Here is a 20,830-nt window from a genome sequence, read left to right as displayed (position 1 = left end):
TCACTAACCTATGAGCTAGAAATTTAGAAATATGTAAAACGGTTCTTTGTGCAGCAAGTTGCAGATATAAGATAGCAAGACAAGCCCCGAGATTCAGGTGTTATGATTGCAGTCCTAATGCAGTGGGATGTTGACGTTTTTGGGACACAATTTTGGCATACTTATCATCAAGGCATTATGCTATTTATATTGCATGCAATTATTCCAGTGTAGAAAAGGGGTGGGGGACTGATTAGAGAAAGGGGAGAGAAGAGTGGGAAGGAAAGAGAATGAGGGGAGAAGGAAGGCAAGAGGGGTAGGAGAGAGAGAATAAGAAGTGGGAAGGAAGGGGGGGGAGAGAGAGAGAAAGAAAGAAAGAAAGTCTATTAATGTCCACGGGAGACCAACAAGTCTATGGGACAGTAAAAAACCGTCTAATACATCTGCTTTAGGGAGGGCACATGGCAGATCCAAGGGAGTGCAAAAGCAACCCCAATTATTTAGAATACCTACATCATAGCTTGAAGAAGTAATCATCCATACATCAGTTTAAGACTGAGAGTCTTTTGGTTTTGATTTAAACTCTTTGATTAGTGCTATGCCTTCACGATAAATTGCCCATTTTCCATCCTTCCTAGCAGCCCTGACTTTAGCTAATTCCGTTGCCTTGTTCTTCAATTGAGCTCGTGTAAGTTCCTTAGCTATCCATATCTTAGTCTCTTTCAACTTGTAAGATTGTCGAAGAAGCTTGATCCGTAAATCTCGCGACTTGAGTGTAAGAATAGCATGTCCTTTGGAATGCCGGATATTAGTTGCCCCGTCGTCATCATCATCATCATCAACCTTCCATTCAATATTAGGCATGGCTGCTTTGACATGCGCTAAAGTCTCATTGAAAGAGTCATAATCTTTGAACCATCCTTCAGGGAGCCCCCCGACTCTAATCTTCAATGCATTATCATGTCTGGCCTCGTGTTCCTTGATCTCTTCTTGGATATCAGTCTTGTTTGCCTTTGTGTCAAACTCGTCAATCACTTCTTTCTTGATTGATTGTACTTCAGTATGGACCATATCTTTGACTGTAGAGACTAGTTGAGGAGTAGGAGGAGAATTCTTACATGAGTCCACAACCTCAGCAATTACTACCTGCTTGCCAGGTCCCTCTAGAACTTGAAGTCGAGCTTTTACTTCTGCTAGCTCAAGCCTTAACTCTCTATGACTACTTGTTGCAAATAATAAATCTGTTCATGTTGTCCAATGATAGGTCGTTTGGACCCTTCTTGCTAGTAATTGCGTGCATACGGAGATGGTGTCATGGTTGCTACTGTAGAGTACTGAGTCCCGATAGTTGAGGTTGATGGAGTTGAGGGGGATTTGGAGGAGAGGGTAGGCCAATCCATATTGGCTATTTCTTAGGACTCCCTAGCTGAACCTAACCCCCGAGTCGGGTTGGGAGTTTAGCCCAACTCGGGGTTAGAAACCCTAGGGGCTTTGCTGTGAGAAGGTACGAGCAAGTATGATGGATTGGTACGGGATGTACGAAAAGGGCACGGAGAGTTGTACGGTGCTGTAGGACGACCTGTACGGGATTGTACGGTGCTGTACAATGACATGTACGAGACTGTAAGGGGAGTGTACGACGAGGTGTATAGAGGGGTTACGGAGTTGTACGACGGGCTGTACGGAGGGGGTACAGAGAACTGTACGGTGGGCTGTACGGAGAGGCTAGCGGAGAGGTTAGAGGGGAGGCTAGTGGAGAGAAGAGGCTGAGCAGGGGGGGGGGGGAGAGAGAGAGAGAGAGAGAGAGAGAGAGAGAGAGAGAAAGAAAGAAATAAAGTTTATTAAAGTCTTCGGAAGACCGATGGGTCTATGAGACTGTGAAAATCCTGATACAACGAGCTGTGGTAGTGGAGCTACTAAACGAGCATCCATACCCATGCAAAATGCAAAATGCAAAAAATGCAGAATGGCAGTACTAAGTCCTAAATACAACATAGTCATGTTGATGGTCGACTATATATCAATCTCAGCATCATCATCAATATCATCATCATCCCCAGCAACAGCAAGATATCAGGATGGATGAGGCAGTGGAGGCATGAAGTCGGCAATAAAGTGCTATCGGCCACTCAGAGGTGCGGTCCTGGCACGTCTCCTGGTCATGCCAGGAGAGAGTTTATTAAAGTCTTCGGAAGACTGATGGGTTCGATGAAACTATAAGACAACCGATACAACCAGCTGAAAGGGTGGAGCTACTGAACTGAGCATCATCACCCATGCTAGATGCTAAATGTTACATAGTCGTAAAAGAGGCATCAGTACTACATAGCCCTAACATCAACATCATCTACACCATTACCATCATCATCATGTCAAATCAAATCCAATGTCAAGCCTAGTCCGGTAAACATAGCAAATACTAGAGGTCCCTAGAAGGGAGGTCATGAAGGACCCAATGGTTGGTGGGGTTGTGGTGGTATAAGATCAGAGATAGAGCACTGGTGACTATCTATGTGTGTGGTTTGACGTGGCCTGTTGGTTGCGGCTTTGGGTCTGACAAGGGCCATGGTAACTCCTGTAGGTCACGTAGGTTGCACCCGCAACCTAAACATGGAAGAGATATCTCCAAGCATGACCCGTGCATCCTCCCTCTACCAATATGTCGTGTCGTTGGCTTTGGATCTCTAGCTCGTTGACTATCCGTGGAACAGTGATCTGTGCGATTTGGCTGGAAGAACTCTGTGATCATGCTTTGAGATGGGCCTGCTTGTGTTTTGTATCTCTGTCTCTATAGTCTGAGTAGGCGCTCTCGATGCCTAACTATCTCTTAGATGAAGGCGGCTAAGCATCTCTGGTTTTGATGGGAGAAAGAAAGAAAGAAAGAAATTTTATTAGAGTCTTCGGAAGACCTTCCATTCAATCCATGAAACCAGCATCATCACCCATGATGAATCCTAAGTCTGATCATACATAATCAAATCAAATACATCTGGATGTAACAATGAAAAGAAAAGGACTGGAGCGGAGCGGAATCCTCCGTATGTCATGTCGCCCTAGCTGGTGCATAGCCGGTGATGGGACGCTGGTGCCCGTCAAGGGGTGCTGTATGTCTCGGTCTCCTGGACGAGGCTCGACGCAAGACTAGAGCCACCGTGACTCCCATGGGACGTATCCCGGGTTTAAACAATGACGGGAGGTCCCCCAGAGTGATTTGTGTGTCCCCTCGATGTCTCGTGTGTCGTGCTGCGATCGTCGGGTCGGGGTCTCTGTCACGTCTGCGGCTAGAGACTAGACGATCAATGTCACTCGATGGGAAGAACTCTGTGATCCTGCTCTGAGAGGTGTCTGATGATGTGGCCAAGCCCCGTCGCCTGAGTAAGTACTCTTTGTGTCGGACCCCCTTGTGAATGAAGGCCGCGAGGCATCTCTGATCTGGGTAGGCGAGGAATCTGGAAAGGAGCTCGGAGCTGTCTCTGAAGAGGCAGTGGTAGCGACCTCGGATCTCGTAGTACATTGGGCACCTGAAAATAAAATGCTCCTCCGACTGTGCTCCCTAGGAATCCCCTCTACTCTGCCGCTCCTCTCTATGTGGAGGCGGTGTGATGATACCCGAAACTGTCTGATGGAGATCCGTAGTGAGTGAGGCATATGAAGCTCAGAGTATCCCGGTGGTGTGATGAATCCCTCCTTCGAAATACGAAGATAGTAATCTCTGTAGAAACTCAGCTTCACTGGAAGCTCCCTCGGCTCCAACCAGGTCCTAAAGGTGTGTAGCTGCACGAGATCCTCACAAATGACCTGGTTGGTGTGTGGCCCGATCGGGATGGTGGGTGGGAGTACCGGAGGGGCATCTAAATTGTACTGAAAAGGAGGTATCCTATCGATGTGGAGCCCTAGTCTCACAAACCATCTGTGAGTCCGTACATACTAGCATCGCTGCCAACCTCATGGAGGAATCGAGAGCCAACCATGGCAACCTCTGTCTTCCTGATGTGCAGTCCCCATATGATCTAACCCGGTGTAGATATATAATGGTCTGAAAGGCTGCATCTAGCTGGAGTGGAGAAGCACCAAACTCGGCTTGAATGATGTGATGTGGTACAGATGGTTTCCCCCGGATCATCCGTGAGAGCATGAGAATCTGCAGGCGCTCCACCCGTGTCCACTCTATCTCTGACATGTCAGGTCCCCAACGAGGGCTGCCATACATACCGGCTGGATGGACCAAGGAGTCGAAGAGAAGAGCCTTGGTCCGAGGGTCCTGGAAGTGGGAGTGGAAGCATTGTCTCTCTAGCCGAGCTAGTGAGGCGTATCCCTGCTCAGTCTGGCTTGCATCGTTGGTCTCATTGTGAAGATCGGGCCGGAGAAGATGACCCCCAAGTAAGTGTATGAGAATACAATCTCAACTATTGACCCACCGAAAGTAAAAGTAAACTGCTTCCGTTGCATGTTTGCTCGAGAGGTGTTAAAGATCATGACCTTGGTCTTGCCAAGGTTGACCTCCAAATCATGGGATAAACAAAAATCCTGCAGTGCATCCAGGTGTCGCTGGAGCCCCTCGGGTGTGGACGACAAGAGTGCCATGTCATCTGCATAAAGAAGAATCCTGATGATGATCCCGGCAAGTGAGCAACCGGTCCCTCCGAACGCCCTCATGAAAGTCTCAAGCTCATCGATGTAGAGGCCAAATAGGGTCGGTGATAAGGGACAACCCTGTTTGACTCCTATGGTACTCAAGATCTCATCTGTCCAACCTGCGCCTGTTCGAACTCGGCCTGAGACTCTCTCATACAGTGCCATGACTGCCCAGATGATCTCCTGATCAAATCCCAGTGTCTGGAGGCGTGTGATGAGACGAGCTCGAGATATTGTGTCAAAGGCTTTGCGGAAATCTACAAAGCAGCAATATACCCTCTCCTTCCGTGATCTGGCCTCCTCAATGACACTCCTGAGTGTGAGTATGTGATCCATAGTCCCATGGTCTCGCTTGAAACCGGCCTGACCCTCTGTTCTGAGCCCTCTCATCTCTGCGAACAGGCTGACCGACGCATCCAATACAGCTGCGTAGATCTTGGACATCACATGTCCAATCATGATAGTCCTGTAGTTACTCGGGTCCATAGGATCCCCTGCTTTATGGATGGGGGTGATGGTGTTGAGTGTCCAGGTGCGGGGGAAGCCAAGGCAAACTGCGTCATTGAATAGCTTTGCTAGGATCGGGGCTAATGTGTTGATCCCATATGCGATAAACTCAGTGCATAGCCCCTTGTGATCCTTAGCTCGGCCATTGTGCAGTTTCAATGTTGCATCCTTGACTCCTCCTCTGGTGAACAACGAGCAAGTGGTGGGGCGACGTGTGTGTATGAGATCTGGAGTGGGCTGGTGTACCGTGTGGGACATCATAAAGATGGTGTGCATACGTGTGCCAGACTCTCGTGTCGGTGAGGGGTGATGGAGACCTACGCTCAAGGAATCTCCGCAAAAAATCCTTAGAGTTGTTGCTGTACAAGATGTGCAGCAGCTCCTCATTTCGATGAAGAAATGCTTGCTTCTTCCGATGTACGAGACGTCGGTACTTGCGTACCATGTTTGGTGTGTTCGGGAGGTGACATTTGGTTTCAAGTCGGAGCTGTCGGTGATAAGCCTTGCACTCCGCATCGTACCAATTGTTGCAGGGTACAAAACCAAGAGGTGGTGGTTTAGTGGACCGTGTGGTGCGGGGAAAGATTTGGAGGGCAGCCTCATGAGTGTGCGACTAATCAGGGCAGCACGGTCCTCTATGAGTGGTATGTGATCGATGTAGGTTAGGAGTCTGTTTAGGCGTCCAGAGTAGGCTGGTGAGAGGCGTCCAGAGTAGGCTGGTGATCGATGTAGGTTAGGAGTCTGTTTAGGCGTCCAGAGTAGGCTGGTGAGAGGTTGTGATCAAAGTGTATGTCGTGGTAGGTGTCGTGCTTCCTATGTGGTGTGTGTGGTGTGGCTAAGCATGGGGTGGCGATAGTGAAGAATAGGTATGTGTGATCAGCTCCTGGAGGGAGTGGTGCTACAGTGAAGTTGGTGATACATGAAGTGAAGGTAGGGGATCCCATGATGTAATCTACTACACTAGTGCCCCCCCCGTATGGGAAGCAAGTAAAGCCACCTGAGGAGGGCCATAGGTTAAGCCCGTTGTAGATGATGAGATCATGCATCCTGCCCAGATCAAGGAGCGCGTGTCCATATGGTGTAACAGGCCCGTGTCGGTCCGATGAGGTCCTGGTCATACCTGCTCCGTCTAGGTCCATGTGTGGTAGCATGATAGAGTCGTCTCGGAAGTCCAGGAGTGGTGCCTGGCGCATGCTCGCCCTGGCGTTGAAGTCCCCAACAAGGAGAACTTCCCCGCGGGCTGACATGTCTGGGATATCCTGATGTAAGGGTGCATATGGCGATGTCTCACCCTCCTCTCGTGCCACTTTGGCGAAGTGGGATGTGTCTGGTGGGAAGTAGCATATTGCTATGAAAAGGTCACGGGTGTCTGTGCATCGGATCCGGATCCACATGAATCGGGAGTGTGCGTCCTTCCTCTCAATGGAGATGGCTCCAGTGAGGGAAGACTTGTACAATACTGTGACCCCGCCTGATCCTCGAACTCCTCTTGTATCCCTCGTCTCATCCCTGAAGGCTGACTCCCATGTGTAGCCACTAACTATCGGTAGTGGACGCTCTGGGCTCTGGTGTGTCTCCGTGTAAAAGACTATGTCTCGTCTTGTATAAGACTCCGAGAAGTTCCCTGGGTCTGACCATAAGGTACCATTACAGTTCCAAATGGTAAAATCTAGGGTCTCGGAAACCTGAGTCTCATAGGCCCCGTCCCCCTAGGGGGTACGGGTGGGAGCCCGATGGGTGTCGGTCAACAACCTACCATCTTGGACCACGGCTCATTTTTCCTCCTTGCGGGCAACATCCCGCTGCTGCAGAAGAACTCATCGCTCCTCAATCTGTAGTGGTGTCAAATCCTCGTCCATGGACAGGGTGGGATGCTCTCGTAGAGCGGCTCGGCGTCGGAGTGTCGCTAGTCAAGCATGTGAATCTTTGAAGTGAATGACTAGGGGCTGCTCTCGGTTGGGATCTCTCCCAACACGCCATGCTCCCTCTATGCCATGGTCGGGGACCCCCATGGTAGTGGTCACAAAGGTGATCGCCTCCTCCATGGGCGTCGCAGTGGTGCTGGTGTTGTCTCGCGTGATCCCTCATATCCGGATGTTGAGGGCCTTCAAAGCCCTCTGCTGCTGCTCGTGTATGGCGGTTGAAACGGTTGCCTTTGCGGGCTCCCGTTTCGCCACGTCCACCCATCTAGTCGTCTCTGCTATAGCCGACTGTATCATGGCTATCTGTGCCTCCATCTCTGTGACTGGGGTCCCTCCAGGTGCTGCTTTGAGGGTCTCGAGCTCCTCTCGAAGCTGTGTGATGTCGTGCCTGAGTCCCTGGATAAGGGTGCCCTGCTCGTGTATAATGCGGGCCTGCTCTTGGGTGTATCGGGCCTGCTCTGCCTGACGGGCCCGGATGCTGTGTATCTCAGCCAATAGGAAGTCCCAAGCATCTGGTGGGGGCCTAAGATGTCCTGGTCCAGGTGGGAACTGGATCTCGAGAGGGGTTGGAATGAAGGTAGGCTGCTGAGGTTGTACTGAGGGTGGGGACAGCATGATCTGGGCGGGGGAGTGGTATGTAGGAGTAGCGAGGCCGGACGAGGTGATGAAGGGTGGCTGACTGAGAGGTAGAGGTGATACGAGGGGAAAGTACTGTGGAGCCTTGGCCGGTGGGGCTAGTGGTGAGGCTACTGGAGAGGAGACCTGTGATGATGATGCAAGAGAGGGGGAGGAGAGAGGTGGCGTAGATGATGAGGCGGGTGATGGTGGTGAAATAGTGGTGGTAACCATAGAGGTCGAGGATGTGGTGAGCGGCATGGACTTTCTTTCTTTTGGGCCGCGGTGCTGTCTATTGTCAAACCGCTCTGGTTGCTGCGTTTGTTGAAGTCCTCTAGATTGAGTTGCTTTTGTGTTTTCGCCTTGTCACCGTTCCCCTTCCCCATCTCCACGCGTATGCAAATTTGGACCGAAGGGTCTCCCGCCTAGTCTCCTGTCCTCATCCCCCTGTTCCCTTCATTATGGGGGAGGCAGCAGCGGGCAAAGAAGGGATTGTAGTAGGTCGGAGCTGTTGGAGAACCCCCGCTTGCAGCTCCGACCTTTAATATATATATAAACGAGAGGGGGGGGGTTGCTGAGCGAGAGAAAGTGGGAGAGTAGTCTGAAGCTATCTGTAAAGAGACAATAGCAGTGGCCTCGGATCTCATAGTACACTGGGCACCTGAAGATGAAATGCTCCTTTGACTCGATAACCGGTAGAGAGAGAGAGAGATGTCTTAGCGTATTCAGGATGCCTCGCAAGCCTGTGAGACAAAGTACGATCACATAGTAACTCATATAAGCCATTGTGGACTGAAGCAGAGAGCTTGCTAAGAGTCTTTGCTGAGTACTAAGTAAGCTAAGATCAAAGCTCAAAACTCAAAAAGTAGTACTCAATCTGAGAGTCAAAACACATAAATAAGTGCCAAGGTGGCTCTCCCGTGAGCTACGAAAATATCTCATATCTGTATTTGTCGTGTTGTCTCTCGTTGTGGTGGGGGGCGTGGTCTCTGTGATCTTTGTATCTGGTGGGCCATGTTGAGAGTGACGCCTATGCTTGAGCTATCCCCTCCGAGTAGAGCTGTGATGGGATGAACCTCCATCGTACGTGCCTTGGTCCATCTCTGCACCGTTTGTGGTCCCTGCGTCTTTGGCTACATCGCTCCTCGTCGTCATCTCATTCTGGTGACGCATGCTGCCCTCATATAATCTATTTTCTTTGCCTCTACTCCACCATGTCCAGGGGCAGTTTCAAATGCACTGAAATCTGTGATATATTGCTGAGCTCGATCCGTCTCTATCTCCCGTGATACTGTCCCCTCCTGTTGTTTGATCTGACACAATAGGTCTCTGTGTCGTTGCATCTCTATCAGATAGAGGCCAACACAGACCTTGTCGTGAGAGTGAATCAGTCGAAAGAGAGGCCCAAAACCATGCCTCTCCTGAAAGAGATAGTGGTACCGTCCTCAGATCTCATAATAAATTGGGCAACTACAGAGGAAATGCTCCTCTGTATCCAGGTCCCCCAACATGCATAATCTATAGATCCGTTGCTCTCGAGGTGTGCCTGTGAATCTCCTTGCCTTAATCCTCATCTGATCCGCATTTGTCCGATGGCAACCCTCAAGGCATGTGAGAGTCGCCTGTCCTCCAGATACTAGGGTCTGATAATCACTTCATCCTTCGATGCTCATCCCATGGGACTAAGGGGTTAGGGGGATCTTGTACTGCAAGGGGTGGAGACGGTCCATCTAAATACCCTACCCTAGCTGTCGAACCATCTGGATATTTGTGCATACCAGGCCGTGAGAACCCCACTCTTAGCTAGTTGTTAGATGACTGTAGTGCTAACCTCAGTAGTCTTCCTCTAGGTAAGGCCCAGACCCTGCGAAGATTAGTGACGTTTTGAAGATGGCATCAATTTGGAGTTGTGGGTCATGGCAAACTCTACCTGTACGATCTAGTGGGGGACTAAGGGCTTACTCCGAATCATCTTGGATATCATAATCACTTGTAGCCTCTCAACACTGCCACTCAATCACTGATAGGTTACTCTCCCAGAAGGGTGCTGTGTGCATGGCTGTCAGTCTCATCAGTGTGTCAAATAGCCATCCCTTCATAGGGGGGTCCCGGGAATGTGCCTGAAAGCTTTGCCGCTCTAGCCGAGCTAGAGCTTCCTGTCCTCATGTAAGTCATGCCTTGGTTGCATCGATCGTCGTGAAAACTAGCCCCGTAGGATTATCTTGAAGATTGGCCTCGCAAAGATTGCCCCTAGATAGGTGTATGACTGTACCATCTCCATTGGCTCCCCTCAATAAGTGAAGCTGTGTTGATGAAGTACTACCCATGATGTGTTGGAAAATATAACCTTAATGTTGCCAAGGTTGATTGTCTGGTCTTTCTCTTTGCAAACAATTCTAGGACCTCTAGGTGTCTCTATAAGCCTGTTGGCTGAGGAAGATAGAAGGACTATGTCATCTGCGTACAACAGTATCTATGTCATCAAGTCGGCCAGCAACGATCCCTCACATCCTAGGTGGTCAATGAAAGTCGTGATCTCTTAATATAGAGCCCAAATATTGTCAATGAGAGAGTGCATCCCTGCTTCACTTGTTCTCTCAACCCAATCTGACAGGCCTCTAGGGGCACACACTCTCCCTTTGACTAACTCGTATAAACTCATCACCCTCGAAATCATGATGTTAGACCTGTGAGCCCCCGTTTTGAGGGGACAAGGGGGCAGGAGACTGTAGGGGGAAAGGGGCTAAGGTTACCGAGCTGCATGGAGGACTGCACCAGCATGGTACGGGGGCACATGGAGCAGTACCAGGACCAGCCAGCAGCAGCAAAAGGCCCATAGAGGAGGCCTATTTATAGGCCAGACCAGCCAGGTCTGGTGGGCCTAGATTCAGCCCCAAAAGGGGCCCTGACCAGGTCGGTTCAGTTGGCTGCAGCAGACTGGCCTGGTCGGTCAGTTTCAGGGCTCCAGGCCCTCCTATAAAAGGGGCTCCATTCCTTATTCTCCATCACCTGCACGGAAAGCCTTGCATAGGCAAGCGCGCAGAGGGAGAGGAATAGGCTCAGCAGCTGACAGCTTCACTTGGCTGTTTGTACACGCTCATCCTTTGAGCTTTTGTCTGCCCACGATTGTGGAATAATATATTTGAGTTTTTGCTATCTCTCTCTCCGTCTCTTTGAGTGTTGTATGAGCTAGGTCAGGAGTGATGTGTGAGTGATTCTATCCTCTATTTCCAATATGGTATCAGCGCAAGGTTTACAGCTCTAGATCGGAGTACCTCAGCAAGTAGGCGACTCCAATCGACACTCAGGTTTGCTGCGTGGTCAAGTTATCCCAGTTTACAGTTTACAGTTCTTTATTACAGCAAGGATGGAGGACAAATATTCTACTGTTGCCTCTTCAGCCCCTTATATTCCTTTCCTCCTCCAAATTCCTCTCATTCATCATCCCAAACTTCGAAGAGTGAGGGAAACTAGACGGGTCGAACTACCTGATCTGGAAGGTGAAAATCTGAAGCCATTTAGTGGCTCGGAAGTTGTGGAAGCTGACTACGGGGGTGGAGGCAAAGCCGGAAGATTTGCTGGACAGCAAGGGGAAGATTGTCATTCCAGTAGATGGTGAAGAGCTTGAGAATTGGGAAGAGAGAGATGCCCACTCTGTAGCATTAATCATTGGGACCACGACGGACTCTATTCTTCTGCAAATCTAGATGGCCGAGATGTCTATAGAGGCGTGGGCTATCCTGAAGGATCTATATGAAACAGACAACACATCTCAAATTCTGATGCTCCAACATCAACTGTACAATATGGACATGACTGAGGTAGACAATGTTCATGACCATTTGACAAAAGTCAAGGGGGTAAGGAACTAGCTCGTGGTTGTTGGTCAGAAGGTAGACTCAAGTCATCTGGCATTGTTGACTTTACACAAGCTACCTCGAGGTTTTAAGAGTTTCGTGACTACGGTCACGGCAGGACAGAGGATCAAGCCTCTCACCTTCGAGGAGCTTGGGCCTTTACTATTGCAAGAAGAGGCTCGGGAAAAACTGTTCACTCAATCGGACGAGAAGACTCTCGTGGCAAGGGACAAGCCCGGCAAGGGTAAGTTCAAAGACTCCAAGAACAAAAGCAAGACCGAGGATGTAGAGAAAAAGAGGCAGATGAAGTGCTTCTACTGTGAGAAGCTTGGTCATTCTACTAAAGAGTGCCTCAAGAAGAAGGATTCCAAGTCCAAGGAGGAGCCAAAGACTAAATCGGCAAACGTCACGACTGGCGCTCTCTTCATCATCACTGAGTATTGATCCGCTTATGCAGTTAGTGAAGGAGAGGAAAGTTGGTATGTGGATAGTGGAGCTTCAAAGCACATGTCCAACAAGGAGTGGTTCAAAACCATGGAAGGTACGCATCCCGATTCCAAGGTCACTGTGGGGGATAACCAATCATGCCCTGTGAAGGGTGTTGGTAGTATTCCATTCATCACGACTACAGGAAACGAGGAGCTGATTTTTGGTGTACTGTATGTACCGAATTTGTGCAATAACCTTTTGTCTGTCATTCAGAGGGACAAGCACAATATGTCGGTCTTATTCGACAACGGCAAAGTCATTGTCACATTCAAGGCAAACGGACAGGTGGTGGCTCAAGGTGTCGAGGAGCATGGGCTATGTCGGCTCAACGCTCTGTTGGTGCACGGGGACCATGGTAGATCCAAATTGTGGCATTAGCGGTTCGGTCACGTCAACTATGGCACTCTCTTCGAGATGCCGAAGACAAAGATGGTGGATGAACTTCCACCGATTGCAGGCAATGATCGTGTCTGTAGGGCGTGTGTGGAAGGCAAGCAACACATGGACAAGTTTCCATAGGAGGCCTCATCACAAGACAAGAAGCCGCTCGAGTTGGTTCACGCTGACATCTGCGGCCCAATGTCGACAAATTCATTCGTAGGTTTGTGGTATTCTCTTTTATCAGTGGATGATTTCAGTCGCATGACATGGGTATTCTGCCTGGCCAATAAATCCCAGGCTTTTGAGAAATTCAAAGACTGGAAGGCCCAGGTAGAGAAGGAGAGCGGGGAGGTAACCAAAGCCTTCGGCACCGACAGATTGGGAGAGTTCACTTCTACCGAGTCCTTTCAACCTATTGTCGCCCTTTCATCTATAGAGACGGAGTACAGGGCTGCCTGTACAGCGGCATGTGAAGGATTGTGGCTCAGGTGGATCTTGGAGGACATGAATGTGGCCCAAGAAGATGCGACTGTGGTTATGTGCGACAACCAGAGTTGCATAGCAATCGCCAACAACCCTGTGCTCCACGCACGGACGAAGCACATCGAGATCCACGACCACTTTGTTCGAGAACTCATCGACGAAGAAGTCATAGAGTTGATATGCTGCCCAACCAGCGACGACATCTCTGATGTCTTCACGAAGGCACTTCCCAGGGAGCAGATGGAACACCCCATTCAACGCATTGAGATTGGCCCACAATTGTGTCATTGAGAGGGGGTGTTAGAAAAGTCACTGCCCCACCTATGAGCCACCGTTTTGAGGGGACAAGGGGGCAGGAGAGTGTAGGGGGAAAGGGGCTAAGGTTACCTAGCTGCATGGAGGACTGCACCAGCAAGAAGATTGCGCCAGCCTGGTACAGATGGTGCATGGTACAGGGGCACATGGAGCAGTACCAGGACCAGCCAGCAGCAGCAAAAGGCCCACAGAGGGGGCCTATTTATAGGCCAGACCAGCCAGGTCTGGTCGGCCCAGATTCAGGCCCAAAAGGGGCCCTGACGAGGTCGGTTCAGTCGGCTGCAGCAGACTGGCCTGGTCAGTCAGTTTCAGGCCTCCAAGCCCTCCTATAAAAGGCGTGGGCCACTCTGAAGGATCTGTACGAGACGGATAACACCTCCCGGAGTTTGCTTCTTCAGCATCAACTCTACAATCTTGATATGGAAGAAGGAGACACGGTACATAGCCACTTGACGAAGGTCAAGGTGGTGAGGGATCAGCTAGTAGCAGTTGGTCAGAAGATAGACTCATGCCATTTGGCCTTGATGGTACTGAGGAGACTACTTCGGAGTTTCAAGAGCTTTGTTACGACTGTGACAGCAGGACAGAGGACCAAACCTCTGACGTTTGAGGAGTTGGGTCCATTACTGCTATAGGAGGAAGCTCGGGAGAAGCTCTACAACGAGGACAAAGACGACAAGGCGATGCTGCCGAAGGATGACGCTGGCAAAGGAAAGGGCAAGCCTAACAGTGGCAAGTCCAAGAAAGACGACTCTAATGACGAGGAGACTTCGAAGAGGAAGCAGAAGAAGAAGTGCTTCTACTGTGATACGCCAGGACATTTTGCAAAGGACTGTAGAAAGAAAAAGGCGGATCAGAAAAACAAAAAGGAGTCCGAATCAGATTCAGAGGGAGAGGCCAAATCAAATGTGGTAATCAAAGAGTTGTTCCTGGTGACATCACCGAGTGTTACCGAGGTCAGATATGTTGATCCCGAAATCACAGTGAGGATGTCTGACATAGAGATGTGGGTCGACGAGGAGTCAGATGTCTTTGTGAAGGTGAAGGACAGCATGGAGCGCTTGGTACCTTCCAGGTGTGGCTGTCGACACTGACACGAGGGTGGATTCCATGGAGGGCCCTGGGTTCTCATGGTCAAATGGATGCTGTACTTCAGAAGGGGACAGTACAGGATTACACAGGTTTTTGGTGGGTGCCTCAATGAGGTACAAGGTTTGCTTTCAGGGCAAACACACAGGCAGTACAACAGTTTGGTATGTACTTGATATTTTGCATTTGAGCCTTTATAGCATGCTGTGGAGAGACTCTGTTCTTCATTTGTCTCAGGTGATACGAGATTGGAAGGAATTGGCCTTCTTCGAAGGCAAAAGGGGAAGTATTGGTGCTTCTTCAAATCTTGAACGCAGATTGCTAGAAGGTAATGGACAAAGAGTACTGAAGCCAGAAGAGTACTTGCTTGAGAACTCAGCGAGAGTTTGGTCCAGGTTATCTGGAAATATTCATTGGTTGCAGACCTTGCCAAAGGAAGGACGGGTTGAAACAGACCCTCAGAGCATGGTGCCTGGAAGACTCTAGGTTGTTCACTCATTATGAGGGGGACAATTGGAAGATCATAGAGGCTGGGTTGCTCGAGTTCGAAGGCGGGAACGTGACTGAAGGAGGTGGTGCCAGGAGGTGCTACCAAAGATGGACCTGTGTACCAGGATGGTGTGCGGAAGTGGAACTAGACCTGGTGGAGCGATGAAAGCTAGGAAAAGATTTCGACATCAAAAAGTTCCAGAGGACTACAACTAGGGAGTTACTGGAGCATCTTCATCGACGTGTTGGCATTGGGCTTGGATGTGTCGGTGAGAGGGGGTGTTGGAATGGTCACCTCCCCATCTGTAAGCCCCCATATGAGGAGAGCATGGGGGGGGTGAACCTAAGCACAAAAGCATGGTACCCAGGTGCTAGTGAAGGGCCTGGCAGAGGCAGCTCAAGGCGCCTTCATGGCAGGATGCAGTCACGTAATAGGTGACCCGGATGGCAAGGGTTGCAGGCAGGATCTCGACCTGCAGCGAGCCCTGGACAAGGCGCAATGACATCAGCAGGAACAGCAGTGCTTTGGGTCCTGGAAAGTAACCTGGCAGGAGGCGATACATGCAGGGCTCATAGGCGCCTACTAGAAGCACATGGCAGGCCAGCACAGCAGGCTGGAACAGCAGGCCTCACATGGAGGCAAACAGTGGCGCAGGGCCATGTGGCAAGGCGGGGGAGCAGAGGCTGGGCTGGCAAACCCCCCGGCCTGGTCAGTAGGTTGACCCCAAGGGGGTCGGTTTTGGTCGGCTAGGGGCAGGGGGCTGAACCGACCAGCAGTCGGCCCTTTCTAGGGCTGCTGGTTCGGTTGGCTGGCCAGGCTCTTGGGCCTATATAAGGAGGGCCTTTGTGCCCTCATAACTCATCACTTGCAGCAGCAGTTCAGGGAGCAGAAGGAGCAGCAGAACAGGCACCTGTGGGCCTCTCTCTAGGAGGGTTCAAGTGGGCTGTAGAGCTGCAGACCTGGCTCAGAGTGCTGCCCACCTAGGCTGGTGCAAAGACAGCAAGGTGGAAGGGATCTGGACGAATAGTCTACAGAAGCTCGAGGTGGAGCACGCGGGCTCGAGTCTAGAGATAGCGAGCAGATAGGAGAAGCACCTTGTGGTAAGATCAGAGGACCACACCATTGGTGGGACTTTGGATCTCTCTCTTTTGTATTGTGTCCATAGCTTTGGACGGAAATATATTATTTTGGTGGTTTCTCTGGCTGGTTCATTGTCTATTGATGAGTCTGCATATCTATTTGATGCACATTAAGTAAAGAAGTTTGTGATTCCACACCCCACACCACATTGTGTGAGCTCCTGGGCATTACTATAAGTCTTCTGCTGTGTGTACCCTTTGTTGGGTCATTTCTAACAGTGCATGAACTGGGACGTCATAGAGGGATGTCTCATAGGTGTGCCACACATCTGGGTCTGTGATGGTGGGAATAGGTGGCTTCTCCTCAGGAGTCCCCATGCAAAGGTGGGGTTACCTCCTTGAAAAGATCGAATCACCTCATCCATCCTGTGTGAGGAATGCCCGCCTCTTACGTTGTATTAGACGTCGTGAGATCCGATGTGGCTCAGATCTTGTTAAATGTGCCAAAGCATGCTCTCGTATGAGGTGAGACCTCACATCTCTCTCTCGCCACTCATTGTCATGAATCACTTTACATCGGGGTTGCTAGCCCACAAGATAAGTGGCTCATGTATATTGCATCAAGAGCATGATCGAAGTACACCCGGACTTGGGTGGGGGAAGGGGGGATCACGCCCTCGGTCTGGTAGTGCAATCAAGATGCTAAATGATTAAGTATGAGTGGTCGGTGCCAAGAGGGGGGGCACTATACAGTCATGTACCCGTGTCACAAAAGCTGGGGTGCGCAATAGGTAGTCCACAGTGCTGCTACTTCCTCCATGTGGGAAGCAGGTTGAAGACCGTTGTATATTATCAGATCGTGTACCACTCCCATCTCCAATAGGTGTGTCCCATATCCTATCACACGTGGTGCATCCTCCGAATGTCTCACTATCCCAAGCTCTGTTGGGTGCTTCTATGGCACTTTGAGGGGATCTGACTCAGAATCAGCAATTCCACCTGTCTGTTCCCTATGCGTGCATTGAAGTCACCTAGGAGGAGTACCTCTCCCCTTCCCGGAGAACTCCATGATATCATCATAAATCGTATCATATGGTTTATGATCCTCTGTAGTGAAACCTCATGCGCGTATGATGATGTGTTTGGGGGAAAGTAACATACTGCAACAAAGAGCGGTTGTGTGTCAGGTGACTGAAATTGCACCCACATATGACATGCGTGCTCATCCTTTCGCATCATAGAGATAAGCAGTCTTAGGCATAATTTGAAAAGACCTACTATCCCTCTAGAACCTTGTACCCCACTATCCCTCCTACTCTCCTGTTTGTAGGGTGACTCCCAGGTGTATCTTGTGACTATGGATAGTTCTCTCTCTGGACTCTCATATCGGTGTAGAATATCATCTCTCTGTCAGTGTAAGTCTCCGAAAAACGCCCTGGATCGGACTATAAGGAGCCATTGTAGTTCCATACCACCATCTTCAATACATGCTCTCCCCTACCCCATGGCCTTGACACCCTCATGTCCTGTCCCCATGTCTCTCCTCCTCTCGTTGCCCTCTCTCAGATAATGACTTTCTTATCTCTATAGGCAGCCCATTTTCCTTCTTCTTTGGCTGCCATGACACGTACCATTCCTACTCTTCAATGCTCCTACTGCAAGAGCATGAGGTCATCATCCAGATATGTCCTAGTTCCCTTTAGCATGGCCCTCATGCTCATAAAGGTAGATCTATCCATGGCAGTCCTGAATTAATTACCATCAGCCTCATGGGTGCATCATCCTTCCCCGCTTTCCATGCAGCCTTAAAGTGAGGTTGACACCCATCTTGGTAATGAGTGCCTTTGCTTCCGCCATTGGAGAGTCACCATTGCTAGGCCTCTTACTTATACATTTAGGGCCTTGTTTATCCATCTTTTCTCCTCTATGTCGGAGATGAATGCCTTCTTCGGGGCTGATGTGCCCTTATTTACCCAGTCTTTCCATTCTAGCATCTTGCCTTTTCCTTAGGTTATTTGTTGAGTAAACTCGGGCATGTTTTCCCGGCATATTGGCTTGAATGGCATCCCAGTGCCCTCCAAAAACGACCATGCCACCCTTTTATAAGCCTTCTCGAAAACCAGAGGAGGGATCGCAATAGGCTGAGACTCCTCCCAAGTCCCCATCAACTGCTACCGTCCAAAAGGTGAAGAAGTTATTTAGTATATTGCTTCCAAACAAAACTTGTCTGCGTGTTGTGGATGATATCAGCGACGTGGGATCGCAACCGCAAGCTCAAGACCTTGGCTAAGATCGTGTAAGTGGTGTCCAATAGAGTAATCGGTCTCCATTGGTGAATGTTAGATCTATCTCTAGGATATCTCGCGGGTTTGAGTTGTTGGTTGCGGGGAGCAATGGAGTGTGAAAGGAATGCAAGGAGCAGACAACAACTGGGGGAAAACGAAGTACTTGCAAATGGATAATGGGAAAGTACAAGAGGTTGCCAATATAGGCCCCGAAGTCAACCATAGGGGTTGACCAAGGAAGTCAACCTAAGTGTTGACTGATCCTACAAGGCACATACCAGGATAAGTGCTAACCAACCCCCCTTCACTATCCTGGAAACGTCTCAAGTATACTTGGAAATTAGATCATTGTTGCACATGCTCGTCCAAGATGGATATAGCAACCTATGATAGTACAGGGAGATCAACATCATGTGGGGTGCCAAGTGTAAGGCATGATGAAAAGACTCAAACTTGGGTCATGGTAGAGCCTTCGTGAAGAGATCTACTGAGTTTTCCTCCGTGGGAACGTAGGACACTAGTATATCTCCAGCTGACAGTTGCTCTCGAACATAGTGATAGTGGACCTCAATGTGCTTCGTACATACATGGAACACTAGATTACGCACAACAGCTAAAGCACTCTGGCTGTCAGTGTAGATGATAGTAGAAGATGGCTGGCCAATGTCAAGATCTGCAAGCAACTTGCGAGCCAAACACGCTCAACTGAGTTGTGGAGGCTGCCTTGTACTCAGCTTCACAAGGGGAAGTAGCAACCGTAGGCTGCTTCTTGTTGAACCATGAAATGCATGAAGATCCAAGCGGCAACAGATGCCACTGTGAGACATTCTCGTGTCGTAACAACCTGCCCAATCACTGTCTGTGAAAGCATGCAAAACTAGTGAAGACTCATCACCATAGAATAGTCCCAAATGTTGTGTAGGCTTCAAGTAATGGAAGACCCGCTTCACGGCTTGCTATTGCTGAGTACTGGGCTTGTGCATGTACCTGCTTATTTGGGAAATGGCATACTGTAGATCAGGCCAAGTATGACATAAGTAAACGAGGCAGCCCACAGCCTGCTGGTAAAGGGTTAGGTAGTGAACTGGGTTCTTTGGGAACAGGCTGGTGTTCCTGACAACCAGTCTCTGTTTTCTTTCTTTTCCAATAATAAGTGGCTCGCAGATTGTTGATTTGTACGGTTGGTTTGTCAAGCATTGATAAAAGTTCTTTTATCTGGGAAAATTTTAATTTACAAGAACGTTTTTATATATCGCTTGGGCTTGGTTGACTGTGTTTTTTGTGGTAAGAAGTTTGTAGCAGGGATGGCCTTTTTGTCTGGACAAACATCATTTTCAAGAGTGATTGAGGCAGCATTCCATGCATGTGATGTGGATCATGATGGTCTGCTCTCACGGACAGAAGTAGAACAGAGTTTGAGAAATATTTTTCCAAACATCAAACGCTCAGAGGTAACAGGGATGCTCTTTTATGCAAACCTCATATATTAAATTGATGCAGTGAGATGGCGTTCACTCCAAGTTTTTGGGTGCCTACAGGTTGTGAAGCTCTTTAATTCTTTGGATTTGGATCACAATGGTGTGATAAGTTGGGATGAATTTAGTGGCTTTTTACAGCGGAATCCTGAATACCTTGCAGTGATCATGTCAGCGCATCCTGAAATGCTGGGACAGGATGCAGAAATAGCATTCAAAACATAGCTACTTTCTTTGTCAAGTTGTATGAGTTTTGTTTGGTAGACTGCATTTCATGCTGTGTACAGAGGTTCAACAATCCAATGATATGGTTATATTCGTAGCTTTCATGGAGGTATTTTGATTCAATTTGGTTGTACATTTCCCTTTTCCCTTGAATAATTGGAGCCTTGATGTCCATGATAATACGGCAGGGCACCAAGCCCAGGGTGCATGAGAAGCATCTTAACAGAGCCCAAAGGACATGGCCCCTGGATTTTCAAAAAGTATTCCTGTGCATACCCAGTTTGCAGTTCACTGTGCAGAGGCAAGCCCAGTGTCAGCCTCATGATGTGAAGCATACTGGCCTGATGTCAAACTTGGGTATCTTCAGCATGGTGCCAATTGTACAATTACCCACACTGTAATCTTGTGATTGCATGTTGTTCATTTGAGCTGTAATGCTTGGGGCAGTCTCAACATGTTGATTTGACTCTTACTTTGATTGATAAGTGTACAGAGTGAATTGATGAATAAATATTGGTAAGGTCTAGCACCATATACTATGGATGAAAGTCATGGTTTTCCTTAAAGCTAAGCAGGGTCTTTTGAATGATAATGTTAGGACATGGAAACAATCGAAAATGACTACTTCATACAGTGTTTCCTCGAAAAGGTTTTGAGTGTGGGTATCATGCTCCAGTTTAGCTGTTTCTAAATAAGCCGTGTTCTCAAGGGTCCTCCTTAATGAGACCATGTATTTCCAACGATTTTAGTATCTCCCAGCAATCATATTCTCATACTAGCTGTGATGTAGTCTTTAGAATTTCCCAGCAGTTATATTCTCTTACAAGTTCTGCCTTTTCCAATGTACTTTTCTTTCCACCACGATCAAAGTCCACAATTGTGGCACGTGGTATATTGAGGGCTCACAAAAATAAAACTTTGGGTTTGGAAATCAAGTTAAAATTTGTTTCCATGGAAAAGCTTAGCAATCAAGGTAAGCATCTCATCCATATTATTGTAATAAA

General features: G+C 49.0%; 1 protein-coding gene across 2 annotated transcripts in view; it reads left to right on the top strand.

The window, feature by feature from the left end:
- Positions 1–20,462, top strand: part of LOC147894973 (lysophospholipid acyltransferase LPEAT2-like) — a 36,061-nt gene extending 15,599 nt beyond the window's left edge. Inside the window, exons 4-5 of one of the 2 annotated variants that reach the window (XM_087383276.1) lie at positions 19,419–19,577; positions 19,665–20,462. In XM_087383276.1, the coding sequence (XP_087239402.1) occupies positions 19,419–19,577; positions 19,665–19,826 (321 nt within the window). In that variant the 3' untranslated portion in view covers positions 19,827–20,462. The remainder of the gene's footprint in view (positions 1–19,418; positions 19,578–19,664) is intronic. The other variant, XM_087383275.1, reaches the window with a different exon arrangement.
- Positions 20,463–20,830: the final 368 nt, after the last annotated feature.

This window comes from Dipteris shenzhenensis, chromosome 13, assembly GCF_047967505.1.
Source record: "Dipteris shenzhenensis isolate YYH24624 ecotype China chromosome 13, Dip_SZ_1.0, whole genome shotgun sequence".
In the NCBI taxonomy this organism is placed as follows: domain Eukaryota; kingdom Viridiplantae; phylum Streptophyta; class Polypodiopsida; order Gleicheniales; family Dipteridaceae; genus Dipteris; species Dipteris shenzhenensis.
The sequence above is the reverse complement of the archived record's forward strand: the minus strand, read 5'-3'. Positions and strand labels throughout refer to the sequence as shown.